Genomic DNA, 28,000 nt, shown 5'->3' on the forward strand with positions numbered 1-28,000 from the left:
GGACAGCGGGGTCCCTGTGGCTACGGGGTGGGGCGGGGCTGAGGTGCAGCTGGGGGAGCTGGGATGTGGTGCTGGGATGTAGTGCTGGGTGCAGGGGTGCAGTACTGGGATGCAGTCATAGGGGCTGAGGTGCAGCACTACATCCTGGGATGCAGCACTGGGTGATGGGATGCAGTGTTGGGTGCTGGGATGCGGTGCTGGGTGCTGGGGTGCTGTGCTGGGTGCTGGGGTGCAGTACTGGGATGCAGCGCTGGGTGCTGGGATGCAGCACTGGGTTCTCTGGTGCTGTACTGGGATGCACTGCTGGGGTGCAGCCCTGAGTGCTGTGCCGGGGTGCCATGCTAGGGTGCCGCACAGAGGCAGGGGTCGATATGGCACAGAGGGACGATGCAGCGCTGTGGCATGATGATGCAATGCCCTGCTGCAGCGCAACGACACAGCGCTGTAGTGTGATGATGCTCCAGTGCCATGACGCAGGGCTGTGGTGTGATGATGCAACACAGGGTGGCCATGCAAACATGCAGCACTGTGGTATGATGATGTGATGTCCTGCTGCAGTGCCACGATGCAATGCTCCAGTGCCAGAATGCAATGCTGTGGCGTGATGAGGCCAGCGGGGTGACGTTGAACAAGGCCAAGAGCCAGGTCCTGCACTTGGGACACAAAAACCTGGTGCAGCTCCAGGCTTGGGGAAGAGCAGCTTGAAAGCTGCCCAGCAGAGAAGGACCTAGGGATGCAGGGTGACAGTGGCTCAACAGGAGCCAGCAGTAGCCCAGGTGGCCAAGGAGGCCAACAGTATCCGGGCCTGGATCAGGAACAGCGTGGCCAGCAGGAGCAGGGTAGGGATTGTCCCCCTGAACTCAGCGCTGATGAGGCTGCACCTCGAATCCTGGGTTCAGTTTTGGGCCCCTTGCTACAAGAAGGACATTGAGGGGCTGGAGCACATCCAGAGAAGGGAACAGAGCTGGGGAAGGGGCTGGAGAACAAGGGTTGTGAGAGGTGGCTGTGGGCCTGGGGATGTTTAGTCTGGAGGAGGCTGAAGGGAGACCTCATCACTCTCTGCAGCTCCTGAAAGGAGGTTGTGGTGAGGTGGGTGCTGGACTCTTCTTCCTGGGACAGGTGACAGGATGAGAGGGAATGGCCTCAAGTTGCACCAGGGCTGGTTCAGATTCGATATTGGGAACCCTCAGAAAGGGTTCTCAGGCCCAGGCAGAGGCTGCCCAGGTGGTGGTGGAGTCCCCGTCCCTGGAGTGGTTCAAAGCCTGAGCAGATGAAGCGCTTGGGGATGGTTCAGCGGTGAGGGGGACGGCTGGACTCGATGATCTCCAAGGTCTCTCCCAGCCAAGCAATCCCATGGTCTCTGATGCCGCGACGCCCGGTGCAGCGCTCTGGAGCCACCATGCCATGACGACACATGGTTCAGCCGTGACGCAGCCCTGGAACCTCCCCGTGAGACAACACCTGCCGTACTCCGCCCCCCGCTCCGTTCCGCGCATGGTTAGAGCGGATGGCGGGGAAGTGGGCGTGGCTTGGGCTGGTGGGCGTGGCTTGGCCTAAGCGCGGGTTGGCGGGCAGGGGAGTGGGCGTGGCTTGGGGGCGAGGTGGGGGTCCGCTGCGATAGGTCTGGCTTTGGTCGTAGGACGGATCGCGGGGCAGGGAGTGTGACTTGTGGCGGTGGGCGTGGCCTAAGGAGAGGGAAGGCAGAGCTTAGGGCAAAGGAGTGGGCGTGGCTCGTGGAGAAAGGAGAGGCTTGTGACCATGAGCTGGCTGGTGGGCGTGGCTTTGAGCGAAGAGCAGAGTGGGCGTGGTTTGCTGTTTGTGGGCGTGGTTTGAGGAGATAGGTGTGGCTTGGAACGCAGCGAAGGGCGGGGAGCAGGCGTGGCTTGGGGTGATGGGCGTGACTTGTGAACTAATGGGCGTGGTCTGTGATGATGGGCGAGGCTTGAGGACGCACAACGTAAAGTGGGCGTGGGTTAAGCGAATGGGTGGGGCTTGTGGAAACGCTCAGCGCGGAGTAGGCGTGGCTTGAGGCGGTGGGTGGGGCTTGAGCCTAAGCGCGGGAGGAGTGGGCATGGCTTGAGGCAGTGGTCGTGGCTTGCTGCTAAACAGGGCTTGAGATGATGGGCGGGGCTTGCGGCTAAGCGCGGAGGAGCGGGCGGGGCTTGCGGCGGAGCGCAGGGCGGAGAGTGCGCGGAGCGGTGCCGCATGTCCCCCCCCGGCCGCCGTCGCCCCGCTGCCCCCCTCCCCGCCGGCGCGCGCCGCCCGCAGCATGGCGGGAGCGTCTCCTCCCCCGGGCGGGCGGCGGCGGCTGCGGGACGATGGGGTGCGGACGGCCACCTCCGCCGAGCAGGTGCGGGGCGAGGGGACCCGGGGGCGGGGTACAGGAAGCCATGGGGCTGGGGAGCGATGGGTTCGGGTGGGGGGTGCCAGGCTGCTGTGGGGCTGGGCTGTGGGGAGACCGGCTGCCGTGAGGCCAGGGTACAGGGTGCCGTGGGGCTGGGCTGTGGGGAGCCCGGCTGCCGTGAGGCCAGGGTACAGGGTGCCGTGGGGCTGGCTCTGTGGGTGCTAAGCTGCCCTGGGGCCAGAGTACAGGGTGCCATGGGGCTGCAGTATGGGTAGCCAGGCTGCCATAAGGTCAGAGTACAGGGTGCTGTGGGGTTGGTGTGTGAGGGTGCCATCCTACAGTGGGGCTCGGGAGAAATGGGGCTGGGTATGGGCAGCCATGGGGCTGGGGCATAGGGTGCCAGGGTGTTATGGAGCTGGGGTGCTATGGGGCTGGCTGTGTGTGTGCGAGCCTGCTGTGGGGCTGGCTCTGAGTGTGTGGGTTGCCGTGAGGCTCAGGAGTAATGGAGCTGGGTCTGAAGATGACAGTATGCCGTGGGGCTGGAGTGTGGGGTGCCAGGCTGCTATGGGGCTGTAGTATGGGGTACCATGGAGCTGGGTTTTGAGGGTGCCATGAGGCTGGCTTTGAGCATGCCAGCGTGCCGTGGGGCTGGGCTATGGGGTGCCATGCAAGCACCCCCCTCCTCGCTCTGGCTGAGCCTGATCCAGCCCTGGCGCTGCTATTGCTCCCGCGGGCGCTCAGCTGGCCCTGACAGGGTGAAAGGCAATGCTGAGTTTTGCAATCCTTGGGGTTCCCACTCCCCTCTGGCTGGTGGGGCTGGTGTCCCTGTTCCTGGTGTCCCTGGGATAAAGGAGGCTATGGCTTTGTCCGTGGGATCCCGGGATAAAGACGGAGTTTGGTTCAACCGCTGCTTGTGGGGTGCGGCCCCGCATGGCATGGAGTCCTGGTCTAATCCCGGTGCAAAGCTCCTCGGCAGCTCCCGCTAAGCTGCTGCGCCGGCAGCTTTGAGTCCGTTTGGTTTTCCTGTCAAGGGCGGGGAGCAGGCTGATCCCCCGGGCTGGGGCAGGGGCTGGGTTTGGCAATGGCAGAGCTGCTGCCCAGAGCTCACCGCGGTCTTGGTTTCCGCTCTGCTGGTGGCAGAGCAAGGTGGAGGACATCGTGCAGGAGGTGTTCGACGCCTACAAGACGAACCATCGCACCTCGCGGTGAGTCCTGTCTGAATTCCGAACAATAAACAATCCCCCACTCCCAAACCACCGATTCCAGAGGCTGCTGAGATCCCTAGCGAGGAACTGGCCTCTCTGATGGGCTTTGGGCTGGGATCCTGTCCCTTCTGCCAGCTGCAAGCGCTGCCTTCAGCTCCAGGCTTGTGTTCCCGCTCGGCTGGGCAATCCCAGCTGCCAGTGCTTTGCCTGCCAAGCCCTGTACTGCCTGTCTTCCAGATTCATTCTGCACCGGGAGAAGCACTTCCATTACCTAAAGAGAGGCCTCCGGCAGCTGACAGAAGCATATGAGGTATCCGTACTGCTGGCTCCCTGCTTTGCCCTCCAGCCGGGATGAACCCTTCACCCTGGGGCTGCTGCTGGAGTCATCACCAGGCCCTGGAGCAGCAGATCCTGGTGTTCCCTCTGGTTATGCTCATCCCTGTGGCAGAGAATAGATTGGGAGCAGCCCTGAGAAGGAGTTGGGGTGCTGGGGAAGGAGAAGCTCAACATGAGCGGACAATGTGCATTTACAGCCCAGAAACCACACGTGTCCTGGGCTGCATCCAGAGCCGTAGGACCAGCAGGGAGGGAGGGGGTTCTGCCCCTCTCCTCTGCTCTGTGAGACCCACCTGGATCCCTGCGTCCAGTTCTGGAGTCCTCAGCACAGGGAGGACATGGAGCTGTTGCAGCGAGTGCAGAGGAGGCCACAGAGATGATCAAGAGCTGGAACACCTCCTGTACAAGGCCAGGCTGGGAGAGTGGGGGTTGGTCAGCCTAAAGAAGAGAAAGCTCCGTGGACACCTTAGAGCAGCTTCCAGGACTGAAAGGTGTTCCAGGAAAGCTGGGGAGGGGCTCTTGTTCAGGGAGCGCAGGGACAGGACGAGGGGAACGGTTTGGAGCTGGAAGAGGGGAGGTTGAGGTGAGATCTCAGGAAGAAATGTTTTGCTGTGAGGGTGGGGAGGCCCTGGCCCAGGTTGCCCAGAGCAGTGGTGGCTGCCCCATCCCTGGAGGTGTTGAAGGCCAGGTTGGATGGGGCTTGGAGCCCCTGATCCCGTGGGAGGTGTCCCTGCCCATGGCAGGGAGTGGAACTGGACAGGCTTTGAGGTCCCTTCCAACCCATCCCATGGTTCTGTGCTTCGGAGCAGCAGCCGTGGGTGCTCTGCTGGCACCACCAGACCCCACACCACTCTCCGGGGTCCTGACCGGCGCCTCTGCTCCCCGCAGTGTCTGGACGCCAGCCGGCCCTGGCTCTGCTACTGGATCCTGCACAGCTTGGAGCTGCTGGATGAGCCCATTCCCGAGTCAGTGGCTTCTGAGTAAGTGACACCAAGAGCCTGGGAACCCCAGCACAGATCTGGCTGTGGCTGGAGATCCCACAGGCCACTCACGTGATGCCAGAGGTGCCACCTCCCGCTGTCCCCGCGCGCTGGTGGCAGCAAAGGAGTGCTTTGTCTGCCCTGCGGCTCTCAATGCCCGCTATTCTTGCAGCCAGCGCCTCGTGCTCCAGCATCTTGTGACAGATGGGGATGGGGGGGGAGAGCGAGAACCCCGGCTCTGACCGTGGAGGTGGGGGGAACAGGGGATAATGTAGGTTCCCTGCTGTAGAGGGGGGTGAGGAGGGGTCTTCCTCACCTAGGTGGGTGTGTCAGGAGCACCGAAGGGTCTCCTGTGCCTGTGTGGGTGCCAGGGAGTTCTGAGCACCTTCCCCACCCTCTCCCTGCCTTTTCTGCAGTGTCTGCCAATTCCTGAGGCGCTGCCAGAGCCCCCAGGGCGGCTTTGGGGGGGGGCCCGGCCAGCACCCCCACCTCGCTCCCACCTATGCTGCTGTCAACGCGCTTTGCATCATCGGCACAGAGGAAGCATTTGATGTCATCGACAGGTACGGCCGGCATTCAGGTGGCATGGGGGGTCCGTCCATCTGGAGTGGGGATGGAGGGAGGCAGGGGGTGTGCCCCCTCCTCACAGCTCGCTGGCTCCCGTAGGAAGAAGCTGCTGGAATACCTGCACTCGCTAAAGCAGCCTGATGGCTCCTTCCTCATGCATGCCGGCGGTGAGGTGGACGTCAGGTAGGTGAATGTGGTGGAGAACGGCTGTGCCGCTCTCGAACCAGCTGCATGCTGCGGTGGGGAGCCGGTGCCACGGCCCTGAGCACCCACGTCCCGCAGGAGCGCCTACTGTGCTGCTTCTGTGGCCTCGCTGACCAACGTCCTCACCCCCGCGCTCTTCGCTGGGACGGCTGAGTGGATCGCAAGGTGAGAGCGGCGCATGTGGAGCTGGGTTGGGGACAGGGGACAATGCCGTCCTGATCCTGCTGCACGTGCAGGTGCCAGAACTGGGAGGGTGGCATCGGCGGCGTGCCAGGCATGGAAGCCCACGGCGGCTACACCTTCTGTGGCATGGCAGCACTGGTTATCCTCAAGAAGGAACATCTCCTGAACCTCCAGAGCTTGCTGGTGAGTGGCACTGTGCCCACAGCCCCTTGTCTGCTGGAATGGCAGGGTCTCATCCAGCCGGTGGTGCTGGAAGGTTCCTTGCAGCAGCACACATTCCTCTCCGTCCCATGCAGCGCTGGGTGACCAGCCGGCAGATGCGCTTTGAGGGCGGCTTCCAGGGCCGCTGCAACAAGCTGGTGGATGGGTGCTACTCCTTCTGGCAAGCCGGCCTCCTGCCCCTCCTCCACCGTGCTCTCCACGCCAGGGGTGAGTCAGGGAATCTCCAGATGGGATGAAGGTGTTTTAGCCAGGGAACGAAGCACAGAACAACTTGGTGTCTCTATTCCTGGGGGGCTGCTGAACCACAGGCTTAACTGTCTCCTGGGCAAGTGCCTTGTGGGTTCCCTGGGGGTGTGGGAACGCTCTGGGGTGGAATTTTGCCACCTTCCCAGCGTTTCAGTGGCTTCTCCCTCCAGGTGACACGGCACTCAGCATGACACGCTGGATGTTCGACCAGTCGGCGCTGCAGGAATATATCCTGCTGTGCTGCCAGTGCCCAGCCGGTGGGCTGCTTGACAAGCCGGGCAAGTGAGTGTTGGCTCGGGGCAAGAGGGGCTACAGGGTGCCCCGATCCCTGCTCAGCATCCTGATATGCCCCCTAGATCCCGGGATTTCTACCACACCTGCTACTGCCTAAGCGGGTTGGCCATCGCCCAGCACTTTGGCAGTGGCGAGATCCACCACGAGGTGATCCTGGGCATCCCCGAGAACCGCCTGGTAGGTGCCGGACATTGCCGTGAGCTGCTGGGCAGGCAGGGATGAGCTTCCCAGACTCTCCGGTGCTGGAAAGGGCATTAAATCTCCTTTTTCTCTCTCTCTCTCTCTCGCAGCAGGCAACGCACCCTGTCTACAACATTGCCCCGGAAAAGGTGGTGAGAGCAGTGATGCACTTCTTGCAGCAGCCTGTGCCCAGCGTGGAGCCGGCGGCTGCTGCTGAGTAGGGATCCGGACTGTGCGGAGCATCCTGCCCCGAGCTGCCATGGCATCTCAGCGCAGCCGGGCAGAGCAAGGCGATCAGGGTGCTAGCAATACCAAAAACCAGCCTGCCCTGTGGCCACCAGCTCCTACCGCCAGGCCAGGCGCCCCACTGCCTTCCCAGCAGGAGCCGCCGAGTGGGATGCGGCAGAGCTTTTGGCATCAATAAACCAGAACCGACAGCAGCGTCTCCTGTGCGCGGGGAGGGCGCGTGGCTGCCACCGCCACTGTGCCGCCGCTGGTGGCCCTGGGGATGCAGGGCAGCAGGTGACACCTGGCTTGGGCTGTTCCCAGAGCTGTCCCGGTGCCGGCTCTGCTCCAGCTCCAAGAACACGTCTACCATGGGGAAGGATAAAATAAGGTGGTTTTTTTGTTTATTATTTATAGTCTTATAGTAAAGGGAAGCCTTAACTTGCAAGACAACTCTGGGCAGTATGTACAACATACCTTAGATCCATGGAATGAATGGCCTCAAAATGGGGCTGGTTTCACCTATGGGGCTGGGATGGGACACTAGGGATCAGAAAATGCCATGGAAGTGGGGAAGGGTGAGGGCTGGGGGCCGGAGGAGGGGGCAGGATGCACAAGCAGCCCCCCTGCTGTCAAGGAGGGGCACAGGCGCTGCCCCCTGGCTCTGGCGGGTGCTGGGGGTCGGTGGAATTGCAGAAAATAAATAGCGAAAACCCCCAGCTTCTGCACTTGATGAGCGGCAGCGTGGCTCCCTGCGGGGCCTGGCCTTTTTGGGGGGACACAGCGGGTGCTGCCTGGCTCCTGCGCAGCCTCACCGCTCAGCTCAGGACTGCTGTGGTCCCCGGGTATAAATAGAAATGCTCATATAAAACCAGGAGGGAGGGGGGCGAAGGGCTGGCTGGCTGTGGGAGGGCAATGGGGGCACCTCCTCGCGGCCCCCCGATCCCCCCCAAGTCTGTTGGGCGGGCACTGCGAGGCCCCTGTGGAAAAAGCAGGAAAGGGGCCAGGGAAGGCTGGGAAGCTGCAGTCCGAGAGCCTTTAGGAGAGAAGGGAGAGTCCTTACGCAGCCAGTGGGCGTGCTGAAAGCAGCACGGGGCTGTTGAGGAGCCTAACTGGCCTCCATGCGCAACTTCTTCCTGCTCTGAGGCTCCTCGGGTTCCGAATCAGAGCTAGAGTCGGAGCCACCATCGAAGGCAGAGATGGTGCTGCCCTTGGGGTTGGTGTAGAGGCTGTTGTCCGTCGAGGGGTAGTTGGCCTGCAGCTGGGCGCTCGACCGGGCCTTCTCCAGCGCACGCACTGCAAGGCAGGGCCACTGCGTCATCCTGGGGTCCCGCAGACGTGTTTTTTTCCCCCCAACCCTGTCTCCCACAGGATTCCCACTCACCTTGCTGCTCCAGGAGGGCGTTTTGTCTCTTGAGGTCGTCAATGTCTTGCTGGTGCGTGTGGTTTTTCCGGCGCATGTACTGGATGTACTCTGTGGCTTTGTCCAGGATTTGGGCCCGGGATGCCTGTTGCAATAGTGGGAAAAGACAGAGGCAAGATAAAGACCTTGCCCAGGGTCCCAAGGACTCCCAGGTCTCCTCTCCTAAGGAGGAGGGCTTGGGCTGCTGAGGGAGGAGAAGCTCAACGTGAGCCAGCAATGTGCGCTCACAGCCCAGAGACCACCCATGTCCTGGGCTGCATCCAGAGCAGTGGGACCAGCAGGGAGGGAGGGGATTCTGCCCCTCTGCTCCACTCTGGTGAGACTCCACCTGGAGCCTGTGTCCAGCTCTGGAGTCCTCAGCACAGGGAGGACATGGAGCTGTTGGAGCGAGCGCAGAGGAGGCCATGGAGATGATGCGAGGGCTGGAGCACCTCCTGTCCGAGGCCAGGCTGGGAGAGTTGGGTTTGTTGAGCCTGGAGAAGAGAAGGCTGTGGAGACCTTAGAACAGCTTCCATGGCTGAAAGGGGCTCCAGGAAAGCTGGGGAGGGGCTTTTTACAAGGGCCTGGAGTGATAGGACGAGGTGGAATGACTTTAAATGGGAAGGGGGAAGATTTAGATGAGATAGTAGAAAGACATTCTTCACGATGAGGGTAGGGAGGCCCTGGCCCAGGTTGCCCAGAGCAGTGGTGGCTGCCCATCCCTGGAGGTGTTGAAGGCCAGGTTGGATGGGGCTTGGAGCCCCTGATCCCGTGGGAGGTGTCCCTGCCCATGGCAGGGGGTGGAACTGGATGGGCTTTGAGGTCCCTTCCAATCTAACCCATTCTATAATTTTATCTGCCCTGTCCCAGAAAGGATTTTGCCGCTGCTCTGCTGGGCTAACATCACCGCGCAAACCAAATCCCAGCTGGAAAGCCACGTGGTGGAGCAGAGCTTCGCTGGCACTGGGAATGGTCATTCCTGGCTCCTGCTGATGGTGCTGGGCTTGGGCTGAGAACAACAAAACGTCCCAAACAGCAGCATTCCAAATGGAGTATCCATTGTGCAGGAGGGTGCTGCCAGCCCCGCTGCTGTCAAGCAAAGCGCTGTTGCGAGCCTGGAGGATCCTGCTGGTGGATTCACCCCCTCTGCCTTCCCAAAGGAACAGGGACCTGGGCGCACATCCTGCCCCCAGGAATGCTGCCTGGCAAGCCCCGCAGGCACGGAACCGTGGCTCAGCCCCGCTGCTGTCTTCCCCTCGTTCCAGTCCAACCTAAGTGCCGTGGGATGGGAATCAGGGCGGGTGTGCGTCTGGGCTCCCACCACGCTCAATAAACTCACCTTCTCTCCTTGGAGGGAGGGGACAGAGTCCCGCAGGCTGTGGAAGCTGTCCTTGATGTGGTCCCTGCGCTTGCGCTCCAGTGCGTTGTGATGAGCCCGTTTGTCGGCCTGAGAGCAAAGGGAGAGCAGGAGCATGAGGGGGTGGCACCATGCAGGGAACTTCGGCAGCTCCGCTTAGCACAGCTCGACACTCCATTGGCATTTTGGCAGCCACTGGAGGAGCCAGGCTGCCAACCCACGCACAAAACCCCATGCTGGCAACTCCAGATGAGTTGCTTGGAGCTGGCACAGGGCTCAGCCGGACCCTCAAGCCCTTCTCACGCAGCTGAGACACCACGACAGCCAGTGGCAGCGCCCAGCATGGGAAGGCGGTGGCTCCTGTAGCTTTCGGTTTCCCCGCTCAGAGCCCATGGCAGAGCTTCCGGGAGGAGGAACCGGAGCCCAGGGGCCCCAGGACAGCCCCTCAGGACATGGCCCCCCCAAACAACTAAACACAGGGCCCCCCATCTGCCAGGAAACACCCCAGCCCCCCAAAAGCCATACATAACTCCAGCTCACAGAGCCCCCCTCCTAAGACCCCAGCCCCCTAGGGTCCCCCAGAGCCACCATCCAAGCCTCTCCCCTCCCCAGGACCCCCCCGCCCTGAAGTCACCTGCCCCCACGAGACCCCAGCCCAACTTCTCCCCAAGCCCCAACTCTCCCCTCAACACCTCAGTCCCACAGATGCCCCCCAAAACCCCAACCTCTTCCAAGACCCCAGCCCCACAGGACTCCCCCAAAGCCACCTGCCCAAGCCCCACGGGGCTCCCCCAAAACCCTAACCCCCCCCTAGACCCCCAACTGCCTCCCAGAGCCCCAGCCCCCCCCAAGACCCCAGCCCCACAGAACCCCCCAAAACTCTAAGCCCTTTCAGCCCCACAGCCTCATAGAAGCCCCCAAATCTCCAGCTCTCCCACAAAGACCTCAGCACCACAGACAACCCCAGCCCACTCCAAGACCACAGCCCCCCCAAGACCTCAGCCAAACAGAACCCCCAAAACCCCCCAACATCCCCAAGACTCCCATCCTCACAAGATGCTCCTAAACCCCCAACACCACAGATGACCCCCAGCCCCCCCCCCAAAACCCCAGCCCCCCCCAAAATCCCAGCCCCACAGACTCCCCCAAAGCCCTAGCCCACCCCTCAAGACCTCCACCCTTACAGACACCCCCAAACCTACAGCCCCACAGACGACGCCCCAACCCACTCCAATAACTCCAGCTCCACAGGACTCGCCCCACTCCCTGAAGACCCCAGCCCCACAGATCCCCCAAACCCCTACACCCCTCCAAACCCCAAGACCACTGCCTCTCCCCTCGCCCCCCGTGTTCCCGGTGCCGCAGCCACGTACCGCGGACTGAAACCTCGGCTGCTCCTCCTGCAGGGCCCGGGGCGACGAGGAGGAGGAGGAGGGGGAGAAGGGGGAGGAGGGGAAGGAGGGGGGGGACACCGGGAACCATGAGGGCGAGGGCGAAGGAGAGAGAGAAACCAAACGTTACTCCCCCCGCTGCACCCCCAGCCCGCGCGGGGAGCGGCGAGGGGGGTTTTGTCCCGGTGGCGGCGGGCGGGGACCTGGACTCACGTCGCTCTCCACCTCGATGTCATCGTTGTCGCTCATCGCTGCCGGCCGGGCCGCGCCGCCACAACAACAGCGCGCAGCGCGCAGGCGCAGCTCCGCCACGTGATCCTCTCTCCCTCAGACCCCGCCGCGCGAGGGATTAAGGGAGATGTAGTCCATGAAGGGAGGCAAAACAGCAATTCCCTATTGGGCTCTGACTACATCTGCCAGCATGCACCGCGCCGCGCCGGCGCAAAACACCGACCCTAGCCTGCGGCGCGGTGCACGCCGGGAGTTGTAGTTCTCTCTCACCGGCTCTCCTCATGGTGGGCGGTGGGGCCGCGGCGACGCGAAGATGCGGGACGGAGGCGGTGGGCGAAAGGGGTTTTATTGAGCCACAGGGGAACAGGGAGGGGCCAGGCTGGCTAGGAGGTGGTGTCTCGGGGGCTGCGAGCCTGTCTGGGGCTTGCAGGCTTGGCTTGAGGGGCTCTGGACCTGGTGTGAGGGGCTGTGGAGTAGTAGTGTAGGGGCTGCAGGCTTGGACTTGGGGCTCTGGACCTGCTCTAGGGGGGGCTCTGGACCAGTTTGGGGGCTGGAGGTTTGGCCTGAGGGGCTTTGGATCTGGTCTGGGGGGGGCTCTGGACTTATTTGGGGGCAGCAGACTTGGTCTAGGGGGCTCTGGACCAGTTTGGGGGCTGGAGGCTTGGCCTGAGATGCTTGACTTGGTCTGGGGCAGGGCTCTGGACCTGTCTGGGGGCTGGAGGCCTGGCCTTGGGGGGCTCTGGACCTGGCCCTGGGAGGCTCTGGACTTGTTTCTGGCTGCAGGCTTGGACTGGGGACCAGTCTGGACCTGGTCTGAAGGGCTGTGGGGTGCTGGACCTGTTAGGGGGTTTGCAGACCTGTCCTAGGGGTCTGCAGGCTTGGTCTAGGGGTCTGTTCTGAGGGGCTGTGGACCTGGCCTCAGATGAGCTATGGACCTGGCCTCAGATGGGCTGTGGACTTGTTTGGGTGCTGCAGGCTTGGCTAAGGGAGCTATGGACCTGGCCTGAGGGACCGTGGACAAGTTTGGGGGCTGCAGCCCTGGCTGGAGGGGCTGTAGACTTGGCTAAGGGGGCTGTGGACCTGGCCTCAGGTGGGTTCTGGACCTGTTAGGGGGCTGTAGATCTTTCTGGAGGGGCTGTGGGTTTGGCTAGAGGGGCTGTAAACCTGATCTGGGGGGCTGTGGACCTGGTCTGAGGGGCTGCAGGCCTGGTTAGTGGGGGGCTGTGGTCCTGCTTGGATGATTGCAAGCCTGTTCTGAGGGACTGTGAACCTGGTTAGGGATCTGCAGGCCAGCCCAGGGGTCTGTGGGCCAGCTTGGAGGCGCTGCAAGCCTGTCCTGAGGGAGGCTTGTAGAAGCTTTGGTCCGTTCAGGGGGGTTTGGGCAGCTCCAAGGAGGGCTGTGGACCCCCCCTCAGGCTCAGAGAGCAGGGGGGTGGTGGGGCAGGACAGGCTGTCTCTAACCCAGCTGGTCCCTGTCATTTTTTGGCAGCTCCTCCTCACTGGTGGCTTCTGCTGGGTGCTCGTCATTGTCATCCTTGCCATCCTTGCCACCTTCATTGTCGGAGCCAGTCTCATCCGAGTCGTCCTCCTCCAGGTAGCGGTAGCCACGCATCTTGTGGCGTGGGCGAGGGATGCGAGGCAGGCGGTACTGCACATGCTGCACCAGCTTGCGCTCCATCCAGAGGTAGGAACCCATCGCCACCGCCAGTGTCAGCAGCATGATGGACAGCTTGGCCTACGGGAGTGGAAAAAACAGGGATTGGTGTGGTCCTGCACCTTGTTCTGAGCTCACCAGGTTCTGCAAGGGACGGAGCTGATGGCGAACAGCTGCCCGCCCAGCCCCACTCACCTTCATGGGCAGCCCTGACCACAAGTAGACAGTGAAAATGGCCAGGGCTTGCCACCAGTGGTAGATGGTGAAGATGAAATCCTGGCGATCCTTGTCCTCGTACAGCATGCCCAGGAGGACTGCGGTGGAAGGGACCAGCTGTCAGTGTCCCCCTCCCATGCCACTGTCACCTCTCGGTGACCCAGCCAGGAGGTCCACCCTGCTCCTTAGCAGTAGCTCAAGGAGCTGGGGACCACCAGGGTGTGATGACACAAGGAGGGGATGGATTGGGGACAAGCTCGCTATGCCAGGGGAAAAGAGAGGCCTTGTTGGGGACCTCTTGGTACTCACTGCTAATGCCGGTCTTGTTGAGGGCGCTGCCCAAGCCCCAGAGCACGACTATGGTGAAGAGCAGAGGTGCCTGCAGCAGTAGCCGTGGCTCGGGTGCCCAGCAGAAGAGGGTCACCAGGAGAGCACCGTGGACAAACGCTCCAGCCAGCAGCAGGAGCTGCCGCCGCAGGCGCAGCATGCCAAGCGCCAGCATGGAGCAAGCTGAGCCGGAGAAGCCGTAGGCCATAAGGAGGTACGCCAGCTTCTCTAGCCCCAGGGCACACACGCCGTAGTTCTGCAAGGAAGACAGGGCTCACCGTCACCTGGTTGGCTTGTCCCTGCGCTGTCACCCTCTCCCCATCCCCAGGACCTACTAGGGAGAAGCCGGTGCAGACGAAAAGCACCTCGAAGCCGCTGTAGATGAACAAGGGCAAGAGGTGACGCAGCCGGTAGTCTCGCATGTGCTTGAAGGGCAGCTGGAAGATGTTCCCCCAGCCGATGCTGCGCAGGTCAATCTCCTCTGTGGGCCGATACGCCGAGCCGCAGAGCACCAGGACCTGTCACGCAGCTGTGGGTGAGGCACTGCCATGATCCAATCCCATCCCCTGCCCACCCCGGCACTCACCACCAGCATGGCGAGGAAGGCGGCTGCCATCAGGGCGCTCTCCACAATGATGAGGTTCATGCTCCGGGGCAGGCTCTGCAGCACCGTCTTGTTGAAGCCGGGCAGTATTCCATGGCTCAGGGTCCCTGCCGAGAGGCCACACGCCACAGCTCAGCCCCAAACCCTGTGCTGCTGCACCGTCCTGTGCCACAGTGCCGCCCCACACACTCACCGCAGTGCTTGACTCCAAAGAGCGTGTGGTTGAGATGGTAGAGGTAGGTGTTGAGGAAGAAGACCATGGGCATCTGAGCACAGACAAAGCTCAGCTGCAAGACATAGAGTGGAGGATGCTCAGCGACAGGCTGCACGGTGCAGGCCCCTGCCTGTGCCGCCCTCCCTGCCGGTGCTTACATGGAAGCAGGTGTAGAAGATGGTCTGGAAGATGATGACGTAGGCATGGCAGGCACCCCGTGGCGCCCGTTGCTGCTCCTGCACATGCTCCTCCTTGTAGTTGACGTACTCGTAGTACTTCTGGGCCATCCTGCATGGTGCGGTTGGTCAGTGGGTGCCCCCTCAGACCTCCCCTCCTCCCCCCTTGCTGCTTACCGTGTGATGTAGTTGCCCATGGAAGCCCAGAGGGGCACAATGGCCACCCCAATGGCCACGGCGGAGGGCACCAGCGTGTAGTAGCGCTCCCAGTAGTTGCTGGAGACGAAGAGGGCGTAGATGCCCACCGCTAGGAACATGGCCCACTTGGTGCCAAAAAACCTGCCAGGGTGAGGAAGAGGAGGAGGAATCATTGGGTGCCCATGCCGGTGTGCTGGTGGGAAGTGCTGGTGGTGCCGTACCTGATGAGGACAGGCGTGTAAAGCAGCGCTGCGACGGGGGTGACGTTGATGCCCATCAACACCTTATGGTCTATGTCCTCCAGTTGGATGTTGCTATATTTCACCTCCCGGTAGGTCTCATCGTAGTGCAGGATCAGCTGCATCTGCAGGAGGCCTGGGGGCGCGTCCAGCAGCTGTCACCCCCACCCTGTGTGCCCCACGCTGCAGCGAGGGGACCCCAGGGACAGGCAGGACCCTACCCAGGTAGACGCCGTAGGTCAACATGCCAGCCAAGCTGGCGGCCACCACATTCTTGATGACACCAAGGCGCTTGCGGCGGAAATACTTCTGCTCCTCCTCCTCCTCATTGTAGTCGGGGTGAGTGCTCACAAAGTCATCCAGCTGCTGGGGACACCGGTTGTCAGCCCTGGGGATGGCCACCACCAGGCTGACCAGCATGGGTGCCCTCCGGCCTCACCTGTGTCTCCGTCCCCTCGGTGCCCAGAGCATCACCCACCGCTGTCTTGGCTGCATCCTGGTAGCAGTTGGGGTCCTTTTCCATCACTGCCTCTGGGGTGGCCTGGGTGCTGGTGGTGGGGGATGGGCACCTTGTTGGCACCCCCAGGCCTTGCACCCCTGCACTCCTGCACCCCCTAACCTTGCACCTCTGTGCCCAGCACCCCTGCACCCAGCACTGCCAGGCCCTGCACCCATGGGGCTTGTACCCCTGGAGCTGCACCCATGCCCAGCACCCCCAAACCATCCCAGAACCTTGTGCTGTGCACCCTAGCACCACTGGACCATGCACCGATGTGCCCAGCATCCTCAGACCATGCACCCCTATGCCCAGCACCTCCATGCCCCAGCACCTTCAGACTTGGCACCCATGTGCTTTGCACCCCTGTGCCCCAAACCCCTGCACCCACCACCCCAAGACCTGCACCCCAGCAGCCTTGGGCCGTGCACCCATGTATTTTGCACCCCAAGCCCTTGCACCCGTCCACTGCGCACCCTGGGCCTCTAAACCTTGCAACCCTGTGCCCAGCCCCCCCAGACCTCACACCCCTCCTTCCAGCACCCCGGGGTGGAGCGGGCACCGCTTCCTCTTTCGGAGCCGGCGGGCGGGACAAGGGCGTTTAAAGGAGCCGCTCCAGGACCCCGCATCCCATCCTTCACAGCACCCTGACACCACCCCCCCCGGCTCCCTGCTCCCCCTGCACTGTACCCTGAGTCCCCCCTACAGAGCACCCATTGCATCCCCCTTGCACCCTGACCCCCTCAGCACCCTGACCCCCCTTGCACAGAAACCTGACACTTTCCCAAACCACCCATCGCATTCCCCCCAGCACCCTGACCCCCCCATACAGCACCCATTGCATCCCCCAGCACACTGACCCCCCCATTGCCCTGACCCCCTCCCACAGCAACCACTGCTTCCTCCCAGCACCCCCACCCACCCGCACAGCACTTATTGCATTCCCCCCAGCAGCCTGACCCCCCTGGCACAGCACCCATTGCATCCTCCCAGCATCTTGACCCCCTCCCACAGCACCCACTGCATCCCCCCGGCACCCTAACCCCCCTGCACAGCACCTATTGCATCCCCCCAGCACCTTAACCCCCCAGCACCTATCACATCCCCCTGAGAAACCCGCTCCATCCCCCCCAGAAAAGCACCCTGACCCCCTCCCACAGCACCCATTGCATCCCCCCAGCATCCTGACCCCCCACCAGAGCCCTCACCCCGCACTCCCACCCTGCCCTGCCTTGGGTGCTGCTTGCTCGGGGTGCCTGGTGGTGCTGGGTGCCCGCCCTGCCGCTCGCCTGAGCGCTCTCGCTTCCCCTTCCCAGCCCGGCTGATGTGGCAGGGTGAGGGTCACCCCGCTTTAGGGATGTGGGGCTGGTTTGGGGGGGTGGAGGTGGGGCACCCACCTGTCACCCAAACCCTGGGGCTGTGACAGTGCTTGGGCACGTGGCAATGCCAGGGTGCCCGGTGCCGGACACAGGGTGGGGAGGCCTTTGGGCAGGGTGGGGAGCGCGAAATCTCCGTCACAGGGAGCTGGAGCAGGATCTGGCCCATCCGGTACTGGGGGATTCTTGAGATGCAGTGGAGGAGCGGAAAGCACTGCATGGGGAGGGCGCTGAGGCCGCGGCTCCTGCAGGATGCAGGGGTGCAGGATGCGGCCCTGGGGCTGCTGGGGAGCAATGCTTGCCCCAGGATGTCAGGGAGAAGGGCCCTTCCTGGGATGCAGATCCGTGGTCTCAGATCCGAGTGATGGTGGCAGTGAGGTGGCTGTGGGTGCCCCTGTCCCAGCGTGTCCCCCAGCACCAGGTTGGGTCCCCAGCATCCGTTTGGGATGCAGAGCCCATCCACTGTTTTTCCCCATCCACTGTTTTTCCCCATCCCCAGCTGCCATATGGAGCATCTCTAACATCCCAAATTGGGATGGGGGACCCCAGCGTTCCAGGTCCTGATGTGCTGCTGTCCCTTGCAGGTCTCTCCAGCAGGCGTGGAATGTGGATCCCAGGGATGTGGGTCCATGGTCTCAGATCAGTGCCGGACACAGGGTGGGGAGGCCTTTGGGCAGGGTGGGGAGCGCGAAATCTCCGTCACAGGGAGCTGGAGCAGGATCTGGCCCATCCTGGAGCAGGATCTGGCCCATCCGGTACTGGGGGATTCTTGAGATGCAGTGGAGGAGCGGAAAGCACTGCATGGGGAGGGCGCTGAGGCCACAGCTCCTGCAGGATGCGGGGGTGCAGGATGTGGCCCTGGGGCTGCTGGGGAGCAATGCTTGCCCCAGGATGTCAGGGAGAAGGGCCCTTCCTGGGATGCAGATCCGTGGTCTCAGATCCGAGCGAAGGTGGCAGCAAGGTGGCTGTGGATGCTCCCCATCCCAGTGTGTCCCCCAGCACCAGTTTCGGTTCCCAGCTCCATGCAGTCAGCTCCATTCTGGCTCCAATGACACCAGTGCGAGGGCCCATCTCCCAGTTTTCCCCCTCCCCAAGGGCTATGTGGAGCATCTCTGCTCCAGGGATGTCCCAAAATGGGATGGGGGACCCCAGCACTGCCCAATGAACCCGTTCCAGGTCCTGATGCGCTGCTATTCCTTGCAGGTTTCTCCAGCAGACATGGAATGTGGATGCTGGGATGTAGGTCTGTGGCCCCGTATACAAGCGATGGCGGCAGTGAGGTGGCTGAGGGTGTCCCCAGTCCCAGCGTGTCCCCCCAGGGCCAGTTTGGGTCCCCAGCTCTGTGCACCCATCTCCATTTGGGATGCAAAGCCCATTCCGTTTTCCCTGTCTCCAGAGGCTGCGTGGAGCATCTCCACCCCGAGGATGTCCTAAATCAGGGGTGGGGGGAGTGAGGGGGTGGGGGGGGGTTGGAGGTCCCAAACTAGTGCTGGCCTTGCAGGTCTCTCCGACAGCAGAGCTTGGGGCTTTGCCTCCCTTGGAGCCAGATCTGGCTCCTGGTGTTGCCCCGGGCATCGTGGCTAACATCCTGGTGCCAATTTTGGGTGCTGCCAGGGTGGAAAACCATTCCCCCTTGCCTGGGATGCGGTGATGGACGGCTGCCCTTCCTGTTTACGAAGGCGGGTAGTTAGGGTTGGGGAGCAGGCGTGTGGGCAGCCGGCATTGGCCAAGGGCTGTGGTGCCAGGCAGGAGGAACCGGTGCCGGCGGGCAGGGCTGGGCATGGGGTCAGCTGAGGCCTCAGCTGGCACTGAGGTGGGAGTGGGCAGCTCTATGGACAGAGCTGTGGGGTCCATTGGGGATGTCTGTCGGGTCCCCACAGGTCAGGGTAGCCCAGGGGAGCAGAGTGAGGGGGCTGTGTCATGCCCATGGGTCAGGATGGTCATGGGGAGCAGGGTGAGGGGTCTGTGGGGGTCCCTCTGGGTCAGGATGGTGTAGGGGAGCAAGGTAAGGGGTCTGTGGGCTCTCAGTGGGTCAAAGTTCATGGTGGTGGTTTGGTGGCCATGGGAGTTGCCCAATGCCACCATCCCATGGGGGAGGTCCCATCCCATCCCATCCCATCCCATCCCATGCCATGCCTTCTCCCAACTGCCAGCCCCACGGAGGCGGGGCACTGTCCTGTCCGCCCCTGGCCGTGGGGCTGGCCATCAGCCCCACAGCATATAGAAGAGGCCCCCTGACCCTGAGCAGTGCCAGCCTCCCCGCGCTCCTCTGGCCACCACTCAGCCCCCAGGTAGGAACCACGGGGTCCCTGTGCGCCATCGGCTTCTCCAGCCCCACGCAGGTGGAGGCTATGGGGCTCTGGGTGGGTTCCTCGAAGAAGGGTGGGTGTATTTGGCTTGGAGAGGGGCAGGGTGGCAGATGTGGGGCTGCCTTACACTGCCCCACACGGGGGTCCCTGGAGATCCAGGGGTCAGACCAGGATGCTGACCCACACCTGGGTCTCAGGAGGATTCAGGGATCAGCCTGGGATGCTGCCCCACACTTGGGTCCCAGAGGTCAGCCTGGGATGCTGCCCCACACTGGGGATCCAGGGGTTAGCTCAGGATGCTGTCCCACACCAGAGTCTCTGGGGATTCAGGGATCAGCCTGGAATGCTGTTCCATGCTGGGGTCCCAGGGGTCAGCCTGGGCTGTGCGGCCGTGACCCGAGGCTGGCGTCCCTGCTGGAGCACGGGGATGCCCAGGAATCCCAGGCATGTCCCGCTGGGCACCCCGGGCCTGCAGCAGCTGTGCAGGGCTGAGTCACCCCACAGCCAGGCCAGCCCCGGGCCGCAAGCCGCCCTTCAAAGGCTTGGCTGCCTCGCTGTGCGGTGACTCCTCTTGGGACCAAGCCGGCACCTCCGGTGCTTCCAGCCTTGGCGTTGCCCATCCTGCATCTCTTCCCAGGGCCACCACATTCTCCGTGAACACCTTCCAACAGCTCAGCATGCACCAACCCCTTGAAGCACCTGGGCAGAAGCCCCTGGGCCATGGCAAGTGCAGCACAGTTGGACACGATGCTGGAAAAACCTCTGGATGCGGAGCTGGTGGTGGGAATGGTCCAGTGATCTGCAGTGCCACAGGGTGAGAGCAAGGGGCTGGGGCACATGTCTGGGTGAGAGGAGGCAGGATGGGTGGGGTGAGGTGGGGGTGCTGCAGTGGTCCTGGGTTCCTCAGGTTTGTGCTGTTGATGGAGACTGGAGGACAAATTTGGAGTCCATAGGCCACCAGATCCCAAGGGAGGAGGCAGGTTGGATGGGGCTTGGAGACCACTGACCCAGTGGGAGGTGTCCCTGCCCATGCCCATGGCAGGGGGTGGAACTGGATGGGCTTTGAGGTCCCTTCCAACCCAAACTATTCTATGACTTCCTGGAATGGTGCAGAGCAGGGAGTATGAGGAGCCCTTGCTCCAGACAGCAAGGAGAACACCCAGGTATCTAGGCTCCCTGCCCTCTCCCCAGGGACACTGGGGCTCCAGTTTGATGCTGGGCTAGGGTGAAGTGGAGCTGGAGCGACATGGAGCTTGTCTCCATCACCTGGAGAACAAAGGGTTGGGCTTGGGTTGGGGTCCCTCTGACATCCCTGTCCCTGCAGCGGGAACCCCTACGCGGGGCTGGTGAGCCACCTGCGGGCAGCCTGGCTTTCGGGGAAGACACGGCCCATGGAATACCGTGTGGCTCAGCTGGAGGCACTGGGACGCTTCCTTGATGAGAAGAAGCAGGAAATCCTGGAGGCCACCGCCTTGGATTTGGGCAAGGTGAGAAGAGGACGGGTAGTGGCCATGGAGGTCCAATCTTTGGGGCCCTTCACAGCCCCATGTCTGGGTCTTGTGTCCTCCTGGGTGCAGGTGTTGGGCTCTGGGCATGGGGTTCTCCTTGTTGGGGTCCTGCACCCCCCTTGATGTGCTCCAGGGCTGGTGTGGTGCCCCTGCAGGCGCTGGGTCCCTGCTGAGCCAGGCTTAGCCAGACTGTGCATAGGGTCCACAGTGCCAGGCTCGATGTTGTTAACCTGCTTCCCAGTGCCCTTAAACTGGGCAAATTCCTTGTTAACTGATGTGAGGTGGCAATCTCAGTGTTTCCAAGCTTCACCTTCTGCATCTGTCCCACACATTGAGTCCCTAGTGGCTTCGTGTGACCTCTGCAAGGGGCCATGTCCTCAGCATCCTGGTTGCACCTGGCATTGCCAGCACTGCGCAATGTGCTGGCCTTGCACATTCCTCTCAGGGACTGGTTTCCCTGGCACAAGTGGGGACCTGGACATGGCTCCAGATATTGTGACACGCCAAAAGCTCCCATGCAGTCACTTGGAAAAAGCAGGAGCATCCCTGCTGTCTCAGACAGTCTCAGCTCACCTGAGACCCTTTTCTCCCTCTTTTTCCCTGCCTGACTTGTGCTGCAGCCCCACAGATCCCCACATGCTTTGGCCCCGTGACGTTAGGAAACGTTTCTGGAGGGATGGCTCGCCCTGGCATGCCGTAACCACTCTTATCTGGTAGAGGGAATGCTCAGATCCCAGGGACTTGTGGCTGTGGGTGTATCAGCGGCGGTGCCCTCAGACACAGATTTCGACACCCTGACACCTTCCCAGGCTTGTAATTGCCTTGTTTGTTTGGGGTGAGGGCCTTCTCCTTCAGCTTGATAGGCATCAGCAGTCCAAGGGCATCCTTCGTCTCTACTAATTGCATCTAATTAGAGCTGGTTGTCGAGTAACACACTTGATATGCAGCTAGGCCTTCATAGTTCAATGGACAGTTCATCTGGTCTTGCGTATCCCTGGTGGGTACCTCACCTCCAGGGCTGCCGGTTTCTCTCCATTGATCACGGAAGGAACTTGGATGACCTCAGACTTAATGGCCCGTCTTATAAACTCTGTGTTCCGTCAAAACCCTTAATGGCCCATCTTCACCAGCATGGTCCATCTTTACCAGCAATTTCCTCATCCTCCTAATGATGCAACTGTCAACCCAGGTCAAGAAGAGCCCGTTGCTTCACTGCACATCTGACGTCCCTGCTGAGCCCTCATGTCTAGGAGCAGCTTGGCTTCCTGACCAGCTTGTGGCCGGCAGCATTAGAGTGGGGCTTGGTGATGGAGCAACCGAGCTTTCCAAGCCTGAAGTTGGTGTTTGGCTGCAGCCATGGAGCTGGCTCCTGCCCAGGGATGCTTTTGGGTTGGAGGAACCCAATGGGTGTTGCGGTGGAGGGTGTCAACTGCACCCACCACACTTTGCAAACACAACTTCACAGTGCAGGAGCTTTGCTCCTCCTGCCCTCCAGGGCAACGGAGGGGCTTTACTGAGCCAGCTGAATTATCTTCTCATGTCTTCACACTTCTCCTGCAAGACCAGTCCTGAGCTGTGCTTCACAGCTGTGATTATGGCAGCAGAGAGGACACGCCAGGGGCTGGAAATACCTCAGCAGCCCCTGCGATCCCAGCTGTGACATCCCAACACCGCTCCCAAGTCATTGTCCATTTAGTCATTGTCTGATGGGAAGGTCTGTCTTCGAGAAGCCTGCTGGGTTTGTTTAATCTCCTGACCCTGACCTGCCTTTCCCAGCCATGTGCTGGCTCGGTGCAGGAGCCCCAGCACCTACAGGGAATTTCTGCCCTGGACCAGAGCCTGGTAGCGTTCAGCTGAGCTCCATCATGAGGTGTTTAATTAAGTGGTTGCTCTTCTTCATATTTCTCTTCAAACAAATCAAGGCCTTCATTTCAGCTTTCACGCATGGGCTGTGAGAGGGAGGTTGGGGCTTTGCCTCCCGCTCTGGTGCCCGAGTGGTCGGGACACAAATGCCTCAGTGCAAGAGCACTATCCCATCCCAGGTCACCAGCCCCTGCTTTCCTGGAGCTCCAGTGGCATTGCTTGGTCTCCACTTGGCCCAGGGCTCTGTTCTCAGGCGAGGAGTTCACAGATGCTGAGCTCAGGAGGCTGTTCAATATCGAGAAGATGTTAAATATTGGTTTATATCTCTGGCCCAAAACCTACTTTTATAGAATGTCAGGGATTCTGATGTTCCCTGGGGATTGCAGGAGGTGACAGCAACTCAGAATCATAGAATCATTGAGGTTGGAAAAGAACTCCAAGCTCATCCAGTCCAACCATCAGCTCAGCCCCACCATGCCTGCTATACCCTGTCCCCAAGTGCCACCTCTGTACACTTTTTGAACCCCTCCAGGGATGGAGACTCCACCAGTGCCCTGGGCAGCCTTCTGTTAAATAGCTTCTACTTAGAAGCTTCTCCTGCTCTTCATAGGCAGAAGAGGGGGCAGATGTCTCCTGTGGAAGGGGAGGAGATGGGGTCAGTGTGGAGTTGATGCTTACGTGATGTCTGTCCCCAGCCGTCCTTTGAGGCATACTTCACCGAGATCCTTCTCTGCAAGAACGAGCTCAATGATACCCTGAACAACCTGTCCCACTGGATGAAGGATGAGCACGTGTGCAAGAACCTGGTAAGGCAGAAGCTCTGGGCTGTCCTGGGAAGGGAAGAGAAGGAGACAAATTGCAGGTGGTGAGAGGCAGGTCGGGTTGGGAAGGGCAGGAGGTGCTGGGAATGGCACTGAGATCATGGCCTGTTTGCAGGCAACACAGCTGGATTCGGCCTTCATCCGCAAGGACCCCTACGGGGTGGTGCTCATCATCGCACCCTGGAACTACCCCATCCACCTCTTCCTGGTGCCCCTCATTGGGGCCATTGCTGCCGGTGAGCAAAAGCTGTCCCCTGGCCTGGAGGATCCAGGCAGTGCCCAGCACTGGCGAGGGAGTCTGGCTGGGGGCCTCGTCCCCAAGCTGGGGTGCCAGAGGGCTGGCTGTCACCGAGTCACTGCTCTGACATCCTGTCGATCTCCCCCAGGTAACTGTGTCATCATTAAGCCCTCGGAGATAGCCAAGAACACTGAGAAACTTGTTGCTGAAACACTGACCTGCTACCTGGACAGCGTAAGAACCTCTCCTTGTTCTTGTCTCCATTCCTGCCCCAAGGCAATGGTGTTCCCAGCCCTGCCTTGCACACACCAGCACCATGCCGTCCCAGGTCCTTCCTCCATGCCCAGCAGCCCGGGATGCTCTGGGTGGGGATGGAGACAGAGTGGCCCGGGCAGATGCTGACACTGGGGACCCTTCCTCTTCTGCTGCAGGACTGCTTTGCCGTGGTGACCGCTGGTGTGCCGGAGACCACCAAGCTGCTGGAGAACAAATTTGACTACATCTTCTTCACAGGTAAGTCCTTCAGGCCAGATCAGAGCTGTGCCTGGCTTTGGTGAGCTGAGGAAGAGAGATTCTCACTGGACATCTGGCTCTCTTGAGAAGGCAGGGCTTGTGTTGGAGATCTCATGTTAGGATGTGTAGGAGGATCAGGGCTGTGTGGGTGTCTGAGGGTCTCATGATGCAATTCGTGAGGACGTGGCTCCCCCACGTGCCGTGTCCTAGAGCTGGGCTGTAGCTGGTGGGATCCTCACCGTGATGCCTCTCTTCCCTGCCCGCAGGCAGCCCCTCCGTGGGGAGGATCGTGATGACAGCCGCTGCCAAGCACTTGACGCCCGTGACGCTGGAGCTGGGGGGCAAGAACCCCTGCTATGTGTCTGACAACTGTGACGTGCACAACGTGGCCCGTCGAGTGGCCTGGGGTCGCTTCTTCAACGCGGGGCAGACCTGTGTGGCACCTGACTACGTGCTGTGCAGCCTGGAGATGCAGGAGAAGCTGATGCCTGCCCTGCGCGAGGCCATCACTGAGTTCTATGGCTCCAACCCCAAGGAATCCCCTGACTTTGGACGCATTATTGGGGACAAGCAGTTCCGCCGAATCCGAGCACTGCTGTGCAGCGGACGTGTGGCCATCGGAGGACAGACAGATGAGAAGGAGCGCTACATCGGTGAGAGGATGGGGCCTGGGGGCTGTGGGACTGCCCATGCTGATGCTCTGAGTGATGCGTGGCCATAACCCTTCTCTGCAGCTCCCACGGTGCTGGCGGATGTGCAGCCTTCTGACCCTGCCATGCAGGAGGAAATTTTTGGCCCTATCCTGCCCATCGTCGTTGTGGCCAACATGGATGAAGCCATTGATTTTATCAACGCACGGCCGCGGCCATTGGTCCTCTATGCCTTCTCCTGCGATAGCAAGGTGCGTGTGATCCATGGACCAGAAAGGGAGGTGAGGGAAACGGGGCAGCAGGGCTGATGCCTACCTTGCCGGCAACTCAGGGCGCACTGTGGAAGGGTGTTTCGAGACCAGCTGCTCTGGGCAATGCGGCTGGTGAATGATTTGTGTGATGTTTGACAAGTGCTGCCTGTGGAGCCAAGCTGGAAGACCACATCTGCTTGTTTTTAACCTGAAGGACTTGGAGTGCTGGGGGAGGAGAAACTCAACAGGAGCCGGCAACATGCACTCACAGCCCAGAAACCACCCATGTCCTGGGCTGCATCCAGAGCAGTGGGACCAGCAGGGAGGGAGGGGATTCTGCCCCTTTGCTCCACTCTGTGAGACTCACCTGGAGCCCTGCATCCAGTTCTGGAGTCCTCAGCACAGGGAGGACATGGAGCTGTTGGAGCGAGTGCAGAAGAGGCCTTGGAGATGATGCGAGGACTGGAGCACCTCCTGTACAAGGCCAGGCTGAGAGAGTTGGGGTTGTTCAGCCTGGAGAAGAGAAGGCTGTGGGTAGACCTTAGAGCAGCTTCCATGGCTGAAAGGGGCTCCAGGAGAGCTGCGGAGGGGCTCTTGTTCAGAGAGTGCAGGGATAGGACGAGGGGAAGAGTTTGAAGCTGAAAGAGGGGAGACTGAGATGAGATCTTAGGGAGAAATGTTTTGCTGTGAGGGTGGGGAGGCCCTGGAGGTGTTGAAGGCCAGGTTGGATGGGGGCTTGGAGCCCCTGATCTAGTGGGAAGTTTCCCTGCCCACGGCAGGAGGTGGGACTGGATGGGCTTTGAGATCACTTCCAACCCAAACCATTCTGTGCTTCTATGATTCTCTGCTTCTCTCCCAGGTGGTGAACCAGGTCCTGGAGCGCACAAGCAGTGGTGGCTTCTGTGGCAACGACACCCTGATGCATATGATGCTGACCTCGCTGCCCTTCGGAGGGATTGGTAGGTCCAGATGCCCCCACCCACCCTGTCCCTGGCCAGCGTGAGCCATGGTGCCTGAGACATGTTGGATACTATAAGGAAGGGCTTTGAGGTCCCTTCCAACCGAAATCATTCCAGGATTCTATGATTCTATGAGTACAAGAAGCCTCAGATGATGCTCCCTTGGAATGCTTTCCCAACCTCCCGGTCTTCTCCCTGAAATCTTCTCTGGGGAATCTATCTCTGTCTGCTGCTCAGTGTCTCTGTCAGGGCTGGCAGCTGATTCACACATAATATGACACAGCGGCTGCAATTAATTCCTCACCTCCCTGTGGCTCAGGGACCAATTTCTGGTGGTTTCTATCCCATCACTTATCTTTATGGAAATGATTCAGCCAAATTGCCTCAAATTATCAGGTGAAGCAATTTTACAGACGCCTGGGCAGGTGAAGAGTCTGAAGTCATTGGGGCGAGATGGCATTTATCAATGCTTGCACAGTAGCTTGGATGTGCAGTCATTGGGCCATTAACCACGAGGTGCAACCTCAAGCTTAAACCATCCACAGGAATCAAGAAAACCAGCATTGCCAATGTGGCGCCAGGTTTTAAGAGCTCTGGGAAGAAGCTGGCTTTTATGCTGTTAGCTCCTAACCATGGGTAGATGTGGTAGAGCACCATAGAAGGAAATGAAGCCTTGGAGACACAGTAAAGGTTCCGTAGGCTGGTAAAATTGGAACAGGCTTCCCAGGAGTAGGGAGTGGTGTCAAGTTGCACCAGGAGAGGTTTAGGTTGGACATTAGGAACAATTTCTTTACTGCAAGAGCAGTGAAGCCCTGGCAGAGGCTGCCCAGGGCAGTGGTGGAGTCTCCATTCCTGGAGGAGTTAAAAGCATGTGGCACTTGGGGACAAGGTTTACCAGGCACGGTGGGGTTGGGCTGATGTTTGGACTTTACAGGTCTTTTCCAACCTGAGTGATTCTGTGACTATGAGCAATGGCGATGCCTGGGGGTATTTAAAAGATATGTGGATGTAGCACTTGGGGACATGGTTTGGTGGTGGAGCTGGCCATGTTTGGTTTATGGTGGGACTCAATGATCTTAGAGGTCTTTTCCAACCTAAATGATTCTGTGATTCCATGCGAAAAGCGATGCTCTTGGGCCTCCAAACAGTGCTGAGCTGCAGAAGGATTTCCTGGACTGCATAGCTATAGAGCTGGAAGAGGCACAGGGAAGGGCGAGAGCTCCTCCACCTGAGGGCGAGAGCTCTGCTCCTCCACCCAAAGGCAAGAGCTCCTCCACCACTGTGGTTGCTCAGCAGCAGGACAATTTGCATGAAAAAAGCCTGTTAGCTTTTCCTTATGATGCCCAGAGTCCCGTACAAGCTCAGACCTGTTCTATGTGTTGCAGGGAACAGCGGCTTGGGGATGTACCATGGCAAGTTCACCTTCAACACCTTCACCCACCACCGCGGCTGCCTGCACCGTAGCATGGGCCTGGAGGCCATCAATGCCCCACGCTACCCCCCCTACAGCCAGCAGAAACTGGGGGTGCTGACGACCGCCACTGAGATCAAGCGCAGGGGCATGTGCACCCTGCTCTGAGCACTGCTCCTGGACTAAGTGGGTCCTGGCTGCATCCCCCTGCGGAGCAAACCCACCCGTCCCTGGTTCCCTTGCCACATCCTGTGTCTCGCTGCCACCTCAATCCACGTTGGACAGCAGGGATGGACATCTCCTCCTGCGCCCTCGCTTCTCCCCAGCTGCCTCTGCTCCAGACCTTTTGCCAGGACCCATCTGAAATGCCCAAATGTTCTTTTTCTCATCCCGTACTTCTATTCCCAGTGGAGAAACAGTCCCTGTGAGGATGAGGACCAGCACTTAACCCCATCTCCCGTTAGATGGACCTTTCCTTCCGGATGAGCCTCGCTCTCCCTCCTCTTGTTGCCAGCCAGTGCCTTTTCCTCTGTAACCCTGCCTGTAGTAAAGACTTTGCATCCAGCAATCCTGCGTGGCCTCACCTTGCGCCTCCATCACCCAGCTTGGG

At 60.7% G+C, this 28,000-nt stretch overlaps 4 protein-coding genes across 17 annotated transcripts; 2 read left to right on the top strand and 2 right to left on the bottom strand.

Annotated features, from left to right (window-relative positions):
• Window positions 1-178: 178 nt before the first annotated feature.
• FNTB (farnesyltransferase, CAAX box, beta) lies at window positions 179-7,015 on the top strand. Of its 3 annotated transcripts, none has more exons than XM_054066685.1 (12): window positions 179-1,497; window positions 3,485-3,549; window positions 3,787-3,859; window positions 4,774-4,865; window positions 5,282-5,428; window positions 5,532-5,615; window positions 5,715-5,801; window positions 5,873-6,002; window positions 6,116-6,248; window positions 6,458-6,569; window positions 6,644-6,758; window positions 6,875-7,015. In XM_054066685.1, the coding sequence occupies exons 1-12, from the start codon at window positions 1,354-1,356 to the stop codon at window positions 6,980-6,982; spliced, it is 1,290 nt and encodes a 429-aa protein (XP_053922660.1). In that variant the 5' UTR covers window positions 179-1,353; the 3' UTR covers window positions 6,983-7,015. The 3 variants fall into 3 exon arrangements, with proteins under 3 accessions (XP_053922660.1, XP_053922659.1, XP_053922661.1); XM_054066684.1 differs by having other exon boundaries at window positions 192-1,497; window positions 6,872-7,012; XM_054066686.1 differs by lacking the exon at window positions 179-1,497 and adding an exon at window positions 2,155-2,350 and having other exon boundaries at window positions 6,872-7,012.
• A 1,023-nt stretch (window positions 7,016-8,038) lies between these two features.
• On the bottom strand, window positions 8,039-11,481 carry MAX (MYC associated factor X). Of its 2 annotated transcripts, none has more exons than XM_054066689.1 (5): window positions 11,350-11,481; window positions 11,119-11,145; window positions 9,728-9,835; window positions 8,371-8,494; window positions 8,039-8,282 (listed from the first exon to the last, which is right to left on the bottom strand). In XM_054066689.1, exons 1-5 carry the CDS (start codon window positions 11,383-11,385, stop codon window positions 8,095-8,097), a joined length of 483 nt encoding a protein of 160 aa, XP_053922664.1. In that variant the 5' UTR covers window positions 11,386-11,481; the 3' UTR covers window positions 8,039-8,094. The 2 variants fall into 2 exon arrangements, with proteins under 2 accessions (XP_053922664.1, XP_053922663.1); XM_054066688.1 differs by having other exon boundaries at window positions 8,371-8,500.
• Window positions 11,482-11,566: 85 nt separating this feature from the next.
• Window positions 11,567-16,927, bottom strand: UNC93B1 (unc-93 homolog B1, TLR signaling regulator). 11 transcript variants are annotated; one of them, XM_054066669.1, is made up of 12 exons: window positions 16,723-16,826; window positions 15,435-15,543; window positions 15,217-15,361; window positions 14,978-15,131; window positions 14,736-14,897; window positions 14,541-14,670; window positions 14,362-14,455; window positions 14,151-14,275; window positions 13,900-14,082; window positions 13,547-13,820; window positions 13,217-13,335; window positions 11,567-13,102 (listed from the first exon to the last, which is right to left on the bottom strand). In XM_054066669.1, the coding sequence occupies exons 2-12, from the start codon at window positions 15,516-15,518 to the stop codon at window positions 12,824-12,826; spliced, it is 1,749 nt and encodes a 582-aa protein (XP_053922644.1). In that variant the 5' UTR covers window positions 15,519-15,543; window positions 16,723-16,826; the 3' UTR covers window positions 11,567-12,823. The 11 variants fall into 11 exon arrangements, with proteins under 11 accessions (XP_053922644.1, XP_053922648.1, XP_053922647.1 ...); XM_054066673.1 differs by lacking the exon at window positions 16,723-16,826 and adding an exon at window positions 16,889-16,927 and having other exon boundaries at window positions 11,569-13,102; XM_054066672.1 differs by having other exon boundaries at window positions 11,569-13,102; window positions 16,700-16,737.
• Window positions 16,928-19,005: 2,078 nt separating this feature from the next.
• Window positions 19,006-27,950, top strand: LOC104064477 (aldehyde dehydrogenase family 3 member B1). Its single transcript, XM_009566822.2, has 11 exons — window positions 19,006-19,158; window positions 19,814-19,990; window positions 20,501-20,663; window positions 23,243-23,353; window positions 23,484-23,604; window positions 23,755-23,840; window positions 24,038-24,119; window positions 24,386-24,772; window positions 24,854-25,020; window positions 25,880-25,979; window positions 27,365-27,950. The coding sequence occupies exons 2-11, from the start codon at window positions 19,854-19,856 to the stop codon at window positions 27,556-27,558; spliced, it is 1,548 nt and encodes a 515-aa protein (XP_009565117.1). The 5' UTR covers window positions 19,006-19,158; window positions 19,814-19,853; the 3' UTR covers window positions 27,559-27,950.
• The last annotated feature ends 50 nt before the right edge of the window (window positions 27,951-28,000 follow it).

The sequence above is a fragment of the Cuculus canorus genome, chromosome 5 (genome assembly GCF_017976375.1).
Source record: "Cuculus canorus isolate bCucCan1 chromosome 5, bCucCan1.pri, whole genome shotgun sequence".
Taxonomy (NCBI): Eukaryota; Metazoa; Chordata; class Aves; order Cuculiformes; family Cuculidae; genus Cuculus; species Cuculus canorus.

Bases quoted from the DNA above. Each gene is read 5' to 3' on its own strand.
- FNTB (XM_054066684.1), top strand. From the start codon at position 1,354: ATGGTCTCTGATGCCGCGACGCCCGGTGCAGCGCTCTGGAGCCACCAT. The intron at 3,550-3,786 runs GTGAGTCCTGTC...CCTGTCTTCCAG, and splicing joins ACGAACCATCGCACCTCGCG to ATTCATTCTGCACCGGGAGA. The intron at 5,802-5,872 runs GTGAGAGCGGCG...CTGCACGTGCAG, and splicing joins ACGGCTGAGTGGATCGCAAG to GTGCCAGAACTGGGAGGGTG.
- MAX (XM_054066688.1), bottom strand. From the start codon at position 11,385: ATGAGCGACAACGATGACATCGAGGTGGAGAGCGAC. The intron at 9,836-11,118 runs GTACGTGGCTGC...CTTTGCTCTCAG, and splicing joins AGCCGAGGTTTCAGTCCGCG to GCCGACAAACGGGCTCATCA. The intron at 8,283-8,370 runs GTGAGTGGGAAT...CCTGCCTTGCAG, and splicing joins CGCCCTCCTGGAGCAGCAAG to TGCGTGCGCTGGAGAAGGCC.
- UNC93B1 (XM_054066668.1), bottom strand. From the start codon at position 15,815: ATGGAGGTGCTGGGCATAGGGGTGCATGGTCTGAGGATGCTGGGCACA. The intron at 15,362-15,434 runs GTGAGGCCGGAG...CGGTGTCCCCAG, and splicing joins CCGAGGGGACGGAGACACAG to CAGCTGGATGACTTTGTGAG. The intron at 13,821-13,899 runs GTAGGTCCTGGG...TCTTCCTTGCAG, and splicing joins TCTGCACCGGCTTCTCCCTA to AACTACGGCGTGTGTGCCCT.
- LOC104064477 (XM_009566822.2), top strand. From the start codon at position 19,854: ATGCACCAACCCCTTGAAGCACCTGGGCAGAAGCCCCTGGGCCATGGC. The intron at 23,354-23,483 runs GTAAGGCAGAAG...GCCTGTTTGCAG, and splicing joins AGCACGTGTGCAAGAACCTG to GCAACACAGCTGGATTCGGC. The intron at 25,021-25,879 runs GTGCGTGTGATC...CTTCTCTCCCAG, and splicing joins CCTTCTCCTGCGATAGCAAG to GTGGTGAACCAGGTCCTGGA.